We start from the raw sequence: 14,069 nt of genomic DNA, 5'->3' as shown, positions 1-14,069 counted from the left end.
AATGGACTGATCATCCTTTGGGAACAACGCATCCTCGTGATGCAGTTTGGTCTTCGGACTCTTGATATGATTTTGGGCATTTTGACTTTATTTTGGATTATCATTTGGCGTTATCAATTGTTTTTGAACTTGTTATCTCAYATTCATTGTTTTATTATATTATTATCCGTTCACTGAGCATTAAGCTCAGCCGAGATTTTCTTGTCCTCGGCAGGTACATGACTTGGCAGGGATTTTGGGATGAGAGTTACGGAAATGACAATATTGAAGATAACTCATTAAGTCATATTTTTGTTAAACTTTTGATGACTAATGTAGACATGCTGRTATTTTGGGACCGTATTTTGAGACACGTTATCTCCGTTTGTGGTTATGTAATTATCTTTTGGTAAAATTTAATTAGCCGCTCTGTTTTATATAGCCTGTTGGTTTATTTTCCAATTGTGGCATCTCCCGTCTTTGACCACGCGGGACGGGGGTGTTACAAGATCTCTGATGTAATCTGTAATACTGGAGATGTTAGTTCGGTTGAATGGTAAAATACCTCTAATAAAAATAACCATGAGTAATGAGTTCTCTCAACATCGAAAATTTGCATTAGTATAAAAACATTATATATATGTATGTATATCAAACTTGGTAGAAGTGTCATGCATATGATGATTCATATAATTAAACCAATATCAGCAACAAAATTTGGAACATAACAAAGTGTAAAACAAAAATAAGAGGAACAAAAATCTATGTTAGTATCAAAACACCATTTATGTGTGGTCGATCATCGATGAAAAGTATATAACAGAACAGGAGATGAATGGATCTTAAACCAGGTGCTTCCTTAAAGGTCTTGACTTAGCATATATCTTCCATCTTTTCAAAACTTTAAATCTGAAATAGAGGATATTATCTCAGTGAAGACTCAAACCGATATAAATTAAGCAAATGTAATTGCTTCGTTGTTTCTTATATTGTCTTAACAAAAAAAAAAAACAAAATCCTTATCTTTTAAAATAGTACCATAGGTCCCCCAAGTATGTGATAACTCTAATTTTTAGACTTATTGCATGCGTTGTACTTTAATATTCTTTTGTCAATTTCGGTCACTTTGTTTCTTAATCACTCATTTTGGTCTAATATTCGCTTCTAAGTAGAAAGTGTCCGCTTAAGTACTTTTGAACCATTTAATGCAATTTTGTGCTGAAAAATCGAGAAATTATCCGCAGTAGGATCCAAGAGTGCCCACTCCGAAAAATCGAAAGCCAAACCTGTGAAGAAGACGTTTTTAGTAGCTCAAAAGGTGGTAGAGAAAGTTCTGAAGAGCTGTTGAGACACATTCTAAGCTTAATTTTGGCTGGAGGCAAAAAAAAGTAGTCCAAAAACTAGAAAATAAAACATTAATGTTTTGGTGAAAGCTTCTTTTTTGCGGGTGGGAAAGTGGTTCAAACTTTTCCCACACTTTATCTCCCCACCTATTTTGCCTCTTGTATAAACACTGATGCTTGGCTTGAGAGATATTCATCCATACATGCACCTTAGTATCTTTTGAGTAGAAAGTTTTATTTTGTAAGTTAGAGAGAAGTAATTTTTAATAGCTAGAGCAGTAGTTTTGATTTTGAGCAAGTAGTTTTACTTGCAAATAACTTTTAATTTTAGTATTGTAGCTCAGTGCCTTCAAGAGTGGGCTCTGCTATTTAGCTGAATAAATGTATTTTTAGAATAATATTAGCTGAATAAATGTATTTTTAGAAGAATATTATTTTCTTGTAATTATCTTGTAAATCCTCCTTGATTAAAAGAGAAACTGTAATTATCATGTAAATCCTCCTTTAGGATTATCTTGTAAATCAAGGAGGAGTTACAGGATAATTACAAAAAAAAAAAATATTCTTCTAAAAATACATTTATTCAGCTAATATTCTTCTAAAAATACATTTATTCAGCTAATATCTACGACTTCTTCTTAATATTTTTGATGCTATGTGTGAAAATAATAAAAAAAAATGCTCCTAAACCTATTTTTTTTAATCCAATGAAACAACGAAACATGCGATTTTTTAAAAAGTTTATAACCTATTCAAGCTAAGTATCTCATCCCGATGTTGAATTTTATTAATTATAATTAAAAAAATACGATGGAGGGGAAATAAAAACCAAAACCCCGAATACAAAATATAAAATGATAAAATGATAAATCCTGGATTAAGATCGTGCTTCCTTTTTTTCCAGTTTTTCCTTTTCCAGAATTGAAATTAGCAAAATAGAAACTTTATTTCAATATATGGAACTTAAAAGATAAGGAAAACTATAATTAGGTTTTAACTAAAATAGTAAATTACATCCAAACTGTTGTCATAGTAAGCAAATTGTAAAACTTAAAAGTTACAAGTCTAATGACTAAAGACTAAATGTTTATCTATTAACAGCTTAATAAGTTTAATGGAACTAACAGCTTATTCACTCAAGTATGCATGACTGTTTCGTAGTGGCTTAATGATATAAAAAATAACTTATCCAGTAAGCTTCTAGGGGGAGCTTTATATAGAATCAAAAAAAAAATTCCAAACATGTCCCTTCCAACTAAAAAAAAGCTCATTTACATCTCCGAAACAAAAACTCTTCCAACTTATACAAACAGATTAATTCATACAGACAACTTTATACAAACAAAAACTTTCCAACTTTCCAACTTTTTCCAACGATGTGCATTCAGTATTCATCACTATTAGGCATTGGGCCTGTTTTTATAGTCAAAAGTTCAATTGTCCAATTCTCAAATTATTAAACTCAAAACTAGTAATAAATGACAATTTGATGCCCCTTTAGGCTTTGATGGCGCTGGTTGTGGACTGTTTGCTAACCGACTGTGATTACACTTGTTTCGCATGTATCTGTATGTGTTGTAATTTAAGAAAGAAACACAATTGCACAATGCAAAAGGCGAAACCTGAATGAAGTTAAACGAGAGTAAAATGCCAATTTAGAATGCTTATGATGCAGTGGAGAGTAACACAAGTTAATAAAGCAAATAGGTCGTTTTGAACTAGTATATATATGCTAGTGTATGACATCAAATTATGGCCTATACAACAACTTTACTCTTTTCATGTTAGAATCCCGCCTATGGTTCAAACTATTTTATTCTACAAGTTTGGGGAACACTTTCAAAGGGCATAGCTGGTTTTGGAGGCCAACAGATGAAACCATATATATATATGGGCATAAAAAACAAAAACAAATAGAATGTTGTAACACCTTGGTTATATATTATAACCATTTCATAGCATAAATGATGGTGCAGTAAGTAATAGAATGACCATCTTTAAAACCGATATTATCATTACCATGTTTTATCTTAATATGGGTGTGAGAGTTGAATAAGCAAGACTTCTGAATGCCTTTACTTTGTACAAAAATGACCTTCAGAGAAGCTTTTGTTTTGTACTTAAAAGCTTCTCTAAAGCCTTTAGATAAGCTTTTGTCAAAGACCTTCTCTGTCTGTCTTACGGTAGCTGAAGGTTTTAGAGAGGGTTTTCGGAGGGTGTATTTTTGTTAGCCTTTAGAGACGCTTAATTGAGGCTTTAGATACACTTTTAAAACTTTTCTAAAGGTTAGTCAACTTTTTATTCAACGCTTCTCTAAAAGTATATATATATTAGTGACATTTTTCAAGTATTTGTGATGGTTTGTAAAAGTTACTAAAAGATACTTTTAGAGAAAATAATCGAAAAGCTTCTCTAAAGATATTGGCTTTAGTGACACTTTTAAAAAACCTTCTCTAAAAATTCTAATTAGTTACGGTTACGAAATCTTCTCTAAATATGATATTTAGATACACAAAACTCAAAATCTTCTCTAAATATTATCTTTAGTTACACTTTTAAAAAGTTAATTCCTTCTCTAAAAAATATATTATAATATATATATATTATAATAATAAAATTAAACTAATAAATAATATTAAATTAATCGGAACAAATTAATAATAAACCTCAAAACAATTTTTTATAGATTTGTTATATAATTTCTTATTATAAGAACCATCCAAATTTAATATTCAATTAGCTTATATATCTACTAAATTTATCAACAAAAAACATCCAAAATCATCATAGCATGTCTAACGATCTTGAGTCTCCGAACGTTGGTTTTGAACAGTTAATGAAGATGAACTTGGAACTGACCGGCCGGATATAATTGACCTCATCATCTGTCGCAACTCTGCGACTTCATCCTTCATAAGAAAGAGCTCGGATTTTGTTGAAGCAAGCTCGGATTTGGTTGAAGCAAGCTCGGACTCTGTTGAAGCAAGTCTATTAGACATCTTGCTGTGACTCAATGGACCTGACGCACAAGTGCTATGTCGCGAACTTGTTGAATCGCTTCTAGTGCTCGGGACCCTAGACCATCCCCGAATATATGCAGGTCTTTTACCTAAGACTTAGTTGCATAATCTCTAGATCACCCGGGGGATTTTCTGTTGATTCAGTTTGCCGTTTAATCTCTACCATGTTCTCCTATGAACATAAAAATCATATATATAAACATTAGTGATTTATAAAACGATGAAGACATGCAAAAGAGTTCGTTAAACGTAACTTACATATGAAGTGTGAGAATAGTCATTAACCCAACCATCATTTTCTCTATAATGCAACTTTCGAAAAGACTCTCTCACCGATAAGAGTGCTCACTGTACCGTTTAAAGCAACATACTTTCGCTTCCCCCTATTCTCAGAATTTTTCCTTGACATAGCCTACAGAAACAAAATATGATTTTAGCAATAACAAAGATAAAAATATGTTTCAAAGTCTGTATATACGCCTGAGATTTTAGCAATAAAAAAGATAAGAGAGATGCCCACCAGAAAGTTAAACTGCAATACCAACACTAAAGACTTTTATTCTAAACTACTCACACAATTCATGCTCCTTGCCTTAGTTTATGGATATAGGTTCATGGTTTACAATTGCTATTGGATATACCCCTATATACCCCTGTGCCTGCTTCAATATATGCATACATACCCCTGCAATATATGCATACATACCCCTGCAATATATGACCCTTTTAAAATATATATAAAAAACTATTTGTATCAAATTTTGAAGATCAAACAATTTGTATCAAATTTTGAAGTTATCATCATTAATGTTGCAATTTCCAAGCTACAAATCATAGGGTAGTTATCACTATTGCCAATCAAATCAGCCCAACATACCTACACCCATGTTGAAATACATACTCTGAAAGGGCACCCCATACTTATTGCATAAAAATGGAACTTTTTGATAATGTCCAATATTATGTGAAAATAGTAACTTAAAAAGACAAGTAGAGGGTCTGAAAATTTGATCATAAATGGAGAAGTTAAGCCCCCTTTTGTCTTAAAATATAATCAATGTTAAAAAGATTTTTACCTATCAGCCTTATCAAACCCAAATCTGGCACCAAAATAGAATGCAACAGAAAGCAACCAAGCATCACTATGGACAGCAACCAAAGATAACCAGTCCTTTTCTTGCATCCCATCTCTAGCAAAGTTAATGCCCAGTGCTGGTTCTGGGAGTTCTGGGGGCACCTCTTCAGCAGGAAAATTGACCTCCCATTGCTCACTAGGAAACCCATACAAACACAAATTCTCCTTTTCTGTACAGACAAAGTGCACAATATTCACATGAAAAGGACAAGTCAATAATAAAAATAGTAAGGCATCATGGATAAGATTGAGAAACCAATGTTAGTCTCTTTCTAGAAATAATTTTCATTAAATATCCATGTGCATGCATATGTTCAACAGCATAATGCTTAAAAAGAGTTCTTAAACATGGTTAATGTCAAGCGTGAGCACTTCATAGGCTAAGTTGATGTTTATTACCATATTGAACATCAGGATCAACTTGGCATCAAGTACTAATATCAGAGAGAGATGAAGATGAACCAACTTTCTTTCTTGAACAGTGGTTTGTGAAATTTATTTAGGCTTGTTCTGTTCATACTTCCTAATAATTCTACATTCGTCCTTTACACATGTGAACATTCAATTGACAATCATCACCATATTAATACAATACTATGTTAAAGCAACTCAAGACAAAATTAACTTGATTCTAAAACACATTCCATTCTAAGTGTTTACAGTAAACCTTGCAAGGTATGCATTTATGGTTAAAGTTTAGCATTTTTACAGTGGCAATATTACGCAAGGTATTAACAATTTATATTGCTTTGGCAACAACTCAAATACAAAAAAAACCATAACAAGAAAATCCCAAATTCAAAAAAACTACAGCAAAAATAAGAAGAAAGAAAGGTTCTGCAAAGGGTTATTAGCCCAGCAGTATCCGGACTACCAGCTGAATCCAGTCTCTATAGAAGTCAAGGGTTCAATGTATGCAAGTTTTTCCATATATAAATAATATACATTTCAAACAATAGATGTACCATACCTTAATGTTTCTGTGATGTTATTTGAACTAAAATCTGAGCTCTCTGTGGATTGGCTTCCATTCATCATCACTGCTGCTACTCTTTGAGTTCTCTTCAGGTTATCCTTAGATGTGCTACAATTGCTGTAAGGAGATACAAGGATATGAGCCACACAAGTTGGTCTAAAGTGCCAGGACTAGTATAAATGTAAAACGCATCATTAACCATTAGGAGTAAAAAAGATGATTCTTGGTTTAGACCCTACGGCTCATACCCAATTACAGTCAAGCATTTTCACAAACACCTTGAAGGCAATATGCTGCAAGGATCAAACGCCTTCTTGGAGATCCATCCATTTTAGGATTACCTCCAAAAATCAATTCTTCAGGTCACTCTCCGAGATATTTTTACTTGATTTTGCAACTCTGTTTCTGTTGATTAATTTTGGATTTGAATCCCTTGTTCTGCACACGGCATAGCGCAATGCAACAGGGACCCGGAGTCGATAGAATTATTAAAGTTGAGAAACAATCACATCGAAACAGAAACATCAAATGGGTGAAGTATGTCCCTAACCTCACAAGTCACAACTTCATACTTAGGTTTTGCAATCAAACAAGAATTAGAAACATAAAAAATAAAATAAGTAAAGCCTAACCTCACAAGTCACAACTCACAAGAGTCAAGATGCGAGAGCGAGAGACCGAGAGCCAGTCGGCCATCGGCAGTCGATAGTCGAGACTCGAGAGAGGCAGAGAGTGAGAGTGAGAGTGAGAGCGAGAGCCGATTGAGTCAAGGCCGATTGCGATTTCGATTCGTGAATCGGTTTCTGTTCGTGAGTTCCGTGAGCGAGGCGAGAGCGAGAGTCGAGGGAGTGAGGGAGGACAAGTTGAAGCCCGATTGAGATTGTAGTGGATAAATGAATAATTAAGTTTTTATATTATTTTAAAAACAAAAGGTTTACTTTTCCGTTTTATCCCTAAACAATTTATCTTTTTATAACTAAAAGTAAAATTATTATTTTTTTCGACCGAAAAGTATAATAATTATACATTTTTAAAATTTTATGTTTTTTTTCATTGTGAACATTTATTTTACGATGAATGGATAAAACTATTTCTTTTTACATCAAATCATAAAATTCTATAAGTATCTTCGACATATTCTTTAAAGTTGAGAAAATAAAAATTTTGGACAATTTTTTACTTCAACATATTCAAAATAGAGAAAAAGAAATTATAAAATTTAAATATTTTGGATACATTTTTAAAGGTAACTAAATACTTTTATTTAATTTTAAAAAATTTAAATTTTTTCTTAAACTTTAGAGACGCTTAAAAAAGTGTTTCTAAAAATTAATGTAATTTTTTAGAGACATTTTTTTATAAAAAGTTTCTCTAAAACTTTTAACGACATTTCTTACACCGTATAATTAGCCTATAAATCTTTCTTTAAATGTCGTCCAACCTTTAGTTACAATTTTTCATTTTTGTCATTTAAATCCTTCTCTATAATGTAGCTTTAGATACACTTCTAAAAGTTTCTCTGAAAATTTCTTCTCTAAAACTATTTCCTCTTGTAGTGATGAATCACAAAGATTCATTTGGACGCAAGGATAAATGGTCTAATTTCATATTTCCTTCCTAATAAAAAGTCTTGACCAACGAATGTCCTCAACTTAATCAGGCATTCCTTGATCTTTTTGAAATATAGAAATTATTCAGACCACAAGGTGGAAGGCTGAATAATAGGAAAGTTATCACTTCAAACAAATAGCTGCAAGTAGGCAATGTTAGTGTTACAATTGGTGTAGACTAAGGGGTTAACAAACACTTATCCGAGTAAGCGCTTATTGTTGATCCTCTCTCTCAATGATTTGATGATAATCCCGTTTTATTCTATTCGAAATATTTTTGTTTCTGTCTTTTCAGTTCCAGCGATCTCCACTGAATCTGTTCAGTGATCGCTGAAGAACTTGTATTGTAAAATTCAATCAGCGACAACGATACTTCAAGAAGACAACACTCACACCAAAGAACCTTCAACAAATGTCAAAGAATGAAATTGAAGATTAGAGACTGGCGAGTACGTGATCTGAAGCGGTATTCAGTGATTACAAGTCTGTCTACATATGTATCAAGATTGCCCAAGCCTCAGCTAATGCTGAAGAGACCTTCAGGTTATTCCAGCATTCAGCGATCAAATGAAGCTTGCTAAGCACGATTGTTGTTGTCTTGTCCTTATACACACAAAGAACAAACCCATACCCTTTCTAAGTGTTAGTACGGTACGGAGCCGACTAGTTGACTCTATTACCCACCAACTTTGTGAAAGAATGTCTGCTCATGAATAGGCTTTTGTACTATTCACTGTAGCAAAGGACAAGTCTTCCCCTTAAGGCTTGACACGCGTTCTAACCCTACCATATTGCATTAAATATGCATTTAATGCAATTAGTATAAATAGATGTGTTCTATCTCCATGTAGAGATACTCTTAACCTAAACCTTACTCTGAGTATCTTTGCACTTAAGTAAAAGAACACACATCTAAGAACAAATACGCTCATCTTCAAGAGCAAGTTAGAATCTCTTTTATTGCATTTTAAACAAGTTCATTCCCAAAAAGAACTTACTTTATTCTATTTCTTTAAACAGCAAATCTTTTCTTATTTATTAAGATTTAGTGTGTAAACTTAAGATTGTTAGATAGATTTTCTTACCTTATCTTTCCGCAAACAGTCTTGTAAAATCTGTATTAATCTTCTTTTATCAATATATATTTTAAATTTGAAAATATTGTGTTTCTATTCATCCCCCCCTCCTTCTACAAACTGTTATACACATCTTGTAGACCCTAACGAGACCAACACTTATCAAGTCACATTACCTTACCGAATGCATATGGCAAGAACCAAGAATCTTACCTTGTAAGAGCGAAGACAAGGACCGAGAGTCTTACCTAGTAACTGAAGGCGACAACCCTTACCAGGGTTAGCGCTTACCGGGTAAATTGTTGCATATAATACCATTTTGGTGGACCAAAATCTTACATGGTAAGTAAGTGATAGTGTTGAATTTTCCCAATAAACAATTATCCGGATAAGGATTTAGTAAACGACTCCTATGATGATTTCAAATAATCCAACAAAATCCAGTGTATAACTTAACCAAATACATTATATATAATGAATAATGCAGTAGTATATGATACAAATTCGATAAATCCCTTAGTAGACATATTTAAGCTAATCTAGTATAGAACAAGGCAAATCAATGCTAAATTCGAATTAAATCATCCCAAAAATGATAAATCAATTAACTCAATGATACATTTCAAAATTAGATTCACTAACCTAATATAGAACAAGAAAGATCGAAGGCAGATAATATAAACTGAATTTTGCACTATAAACATTACAAGGAAGAGCATATAAACTAGTAAGTAATATAAACGATTACGATGATATGAAGACAAACTCGAAATCGCCATTGAAGACCGTGACTCTATGAATCCTCAAGCCCTAAATAGAAGAGATGAAGACAAATTGAATATGAAGATCGATCATATTCGGTCGAAAAACAAAATCATAACACAAAGTTGAATATGAAGATCGAAATCAAAGAAAACTATTCTGATTGTCTCGTATAGAACTTTTAGAGAGAACTCTTGTTAATTTCTAATAATATTTTATTATATAATTTTGATTTACTGAAAATAAAGAACTCTTTAGATACGCTTTTAAAAAATTATAAAAGCTTCTCTAAAACGATCAATTAATTTGCAAATAAAAATACTTTATCCTTTATAGACATTTAGAAAGCGTTGCTAAAACTTCAACTATACAGTTACGTATTGGCCTGTAAAAGAATCGAGCAAACACGAAAATAGGCTTTCTGATGATATATCTCATTTGAATTTTCATATGTATCCATTTTTTTACACTTTATGTCACCTTAAATAATCGTGCGCAGAAAACGATATCAATAATACATATCAATGTGCTTTGTACACTCATGAAACATATTGTTTGTCTGTAAAAAAGATGACATGTGTCAATATAAGTCGACTCGGGGTTATTTATTCAACTTCTTGTAGGACATTCATCACTTGGAATGTGAGGTTGCAATACATTATCATTTTGTGAATTTTGTCGAATACCGAAATGGAACTTATATCAATGAGGTCGCAAATGAAGCTTTATACTTGTAGCAACGTTTCGAGTTATTTTAGTTGTATCCAAGATTTGGTGGAAGTGAATTGCCACAGCCAAAGCACGATAGAATTTGGCATGAAGAAAAGCTTATATCACTAGTCGAGATTCATATGATGGAAAATGCAATGGACGTGTTTATTAAGCTATTGAAAGCTTAATGAAGATCATCGAGTTGCTCAAGTGTTGATGTCGTGAAGGGATTCGAGAGAAGGCTTCATAATATCCATATGTCGATGATGTTTGAAGACAAATCGTTGGCATTTTGAGTTTAACGAAGGTGTTGACAGTTGATAATGTCGAAGCTCGTTTGCAACTAAGCTTGGATTCCTCATCTTATTGAAGGAATTTTGCTATTGCTAATTTTGTTGTTGTGGTTGTTGTCTTGGCTTCAGAGTTGGTGTTGAATTTTGTGATACATAATACAATAGGCTTTCAACGACTTGCAAAGTTATTAGAAAAGGTTAGGGGCTATTTGACAGATGCTGAATGATTTGGTACAGAATGATTAAGTGGTCAGAATGATTAAAAAGACTCTCATGATATAGTGAAAAATGAAATATAATTGTTTAGTAATTGTTTAACAATAATATTAGAACGCTTAATGGTTAAGGGTAGGGCTGAGCATAGGCGGATACCCGCCCTTTTTGACAGAACCAGAACCGGAACCGGCGGTTCTTGAGATATTGGAACCGGAACCGGAACCGGTTAGAGCGGTTCTTGAATTTTTGGAACCGGAAACGGAACCGCCGGAAACCGGTTCCGGTTCCGGGTACCCGCTTCCTAAAATATTAAAATTTTGTTATTTAGAAATAAAAAATAAAACATTGCCAAAACACTAAATTAAATAAACAAGAATACAAATTATACGGAATAATGGTTACAAATATAGTTTAACGATTATAAACCATAATAGACTAATAGAAAATGTTCAAAATTTAACGATTACATACTATTATTGTAAATGTTCAAAACTTAACGATTACATACTATGAAGTGTAGTTTAGTAGAACTAGAAAGTTGATAAGAATGAAGATGACCACGTCCTTTGAAGATGTAACATAATATAAATTTGGTATTAAAAATATAAATTTGGTATTAAAAACATTAATTATTTTTTTATTGAAAAACACTGGGTACCCGCCGGTTCCGGTTCAGGGTACCCGCCGGTTCCGGGTACCCGGTCCCGGAACCTGTCCTGGCGGGTACCCGGCAGGTAACGGTTCCGAAAAATTGAGAACCGGAACCGTTCTCAATCGGTTCCGTATTTTAGGAACCGGAACCGGAACCACTCATATCGGCTCAGGTTCCGGAACCGGCAGTTCCAAGGCGGTTCCGGTTCCGCAAACAGGTATCCGGTTCCGCTGCTCACCCCTAGTTAAGAGAGGCCCAAGATACAAAATCATTCAGAAGGTTTTAGAACCATTAAAAACAGATTTTTTTTGCCAAACAAAATTCACCTTTTTAATAAAACAGAGGTTGTCTCTTAAAAGAACTATTAAGAGGTAAACAAACAACCCTTTAATATCTTAATCGTTATTAATGATTTTTCTTAAATCATCTAATTATTTTAATGGTCCGATCCTTGATTTTGGTTTTTCTTCACATATGAATATGCATTTATTTGGTCGTATTATTCATTGGCCGGCAATTATGATATCGCCACTTGTAACCTTAATTTTTTTATAAGCTTTAATTTTGACCAATTAATTTATGCAGCCGATTTTATTAAAAGAAACTCTTTGTTATATACAAAATTCTATAATTTATAATAGGAGATGATAACGTTAACAAAACGAATATCACGGGAATCTTTGAAACGTATGTTATGTTTCTTGACGTTATTAAATTCATGGGATGTTCGTTATATATTGAAGCGTATTACCATTGAATTGTTTGAAGGTACCCGACTCTTGTTTCTCTCTGTTGTGTACATCAGCGTGTTAAGGTATTGGGCTCATTTCTCTTGCCATGGCCGAAGAGAACATAGGAAACGCGCCTATTCTAGAAGCCAAACAGAGTCTCCCACGTGAGTTGATTTACGTTCTTTTCTTTTAATTCTGTAGATAATAGATAAGGTGTTGTGAACTTTATTGTTTGTCGTTAACGATTACTTGGGTGGAAAGTAATCGAACTGTGGTTAAAAGTGTCGTGATCTTTTGCGGGTTAAACATGTTGCAGCTACGAAAACAAATTGGCCAGAACTCATGGGGATGAAAGCTGAAGATGTGGAAAAGAAGATAAAGGAAGAAATGCCGAGGGCTACAGTCCATGTGATTCCTCAGGATAGTTTTGTTACAATGGATTTTGTGTCGAGTCGAGTTAGGTTGTTCATTGACTCGTCTCAAAATGTTGTCAAGGCACCAAGAATTGGCTAGATCTGATGGTTGACCATGTTGCATCGAGATCAATCCAGTCATATGTATGATATAAATATACATATACACGTTGAGTAGGCTTTCTTCTATAATATATATATATATATATATATATATATATATATATATATATATATATATATTCCTATGTATTTGAATTAAAACTGCAAAAAAGTTCATACTTGTAGTAGTTCTCAACAGATATCTCTGCTTCTTGTTTGTGCATTGACCATGTCAGATCTTGACCTCATGCTCCTAACTTGAATTTGTGATACTTGATCTTGCATTTTGTTCGGAATGTTAATTCCACTTGTAAAAATGTATATTTCTGTTCAAATCAACATTGTTGACTTTCCCTCTGGTCAACCTGAAGCTTGCAAGCTTTCAAATTATCAAACGAGCCATAAAGTCGCATTCTTGTTATACTGCATCAACGACACTCGGTTTCTCTTGCAAAAAAGTATACGTATTAACCATTACAACACTTGTTAGGACATCAACCATTTTAATAGAATACTTAAAAGACCAACACTTATTCATCGTATACAAATGCATCACATGATAAGCTACTACGACAAAATTACATGACCTAACATGTGAGGCTCATTCAAGGAAGAACTGATTAGTTTGTGGTAAATGTGAGATCCAATCTCAACCACAAATCAATAGATAAATTAGGAAATTTATAATTTTGGTAATTCTGAATTAAAATTTAATACATGGACATTTTAGGTATTTTAAAACTCTCCTCTCTCCTCTCTCCTCTCTTCTCTCTTCGTCCCCCTTCCTCCGGTGATACCTAAAAATATTGACCATGTTAAACAAAAAACACACAAACGACCCTCCGTGTGATATCCAAGTACATATAAGATGCATTGTGATACCACTGTGTTACATTTCCGATCGATCACACAAACGACCCTCAATGTGATATCCAAGCACATATAAGATGCATTGTGATACCACTGTGATACCGTTGATTTCAATTCAACTAATCAGATTTGGCAATGATGAGGGTGGTTTATCCGATTGGGTTTGAATCGGATCTGGTG

The 14,069-nt window shown here is 33.3% G+C and overlaps 1 protein-coding gene and 1 long non-coding RNA gene across 2 annotated transcripts; one reads left to right on the top strand and one right to left on the bottom strand.

The window, feature by feature from the left end:
• Positions 1-5,430: 5,430 nt before the first annotated feature.
• Positions 5,431-7,176, bottom strand: LOC112513783. The gene is made up of 3 exons (XR_003069302.1): positions 7,086-7,176; positions 6,448-6,570; positions 5,431-5,647 (listed from the first exon to the last, which is right to left on the bottom strand). It is a non-coding gene; the product is annotated as an uncharacterized LOC112513783 (long non-coding RNA).
• A 5,349-nt stretch (positions 7,177-12,525) lies between these two features.
• On the top strand, positions 12,526-13,093 carry LOC112513825 (subtilisin inhibitor-like). The gene is made up of 2 exons (XM_025120193.1): positions 12,526-12,668; positions 12,821-13,093. The coding sequence occupies exons 1-2, from the start codon at positions 12,611-12,613 to the stop codon at positions 13,015-13,017; spliced, it is 255 nt and encodes an 84-aa protein (XP_024975961.1). The 5' UTR covers positions 12,526-12,610; the 3' UTR covers positions 13,018-13,093.
• Positions 13,094-14,069: the final 976 nt, after the last annotated feature.

The sequence above is a fragment of the Cynara cardunculus genome, assembly GCF_001531365.2.
Source record: "Cynara cardunculus var. scolymus isolate 2C chromosome LG 5, CcrdV1, whole genome shotgun sequence".
Classification (NCBI taxonomy): Eukaryota; Viridiplantae; Streptophyta; class Magnoliopsida; order Asterales; family Asteraceae; genus Cynara; species Cynara cardunculus.
Note: the sequence above shows the minus strand (reverse complement) of the source record. Positions and strands in the feature narration are given on the sequence as shown.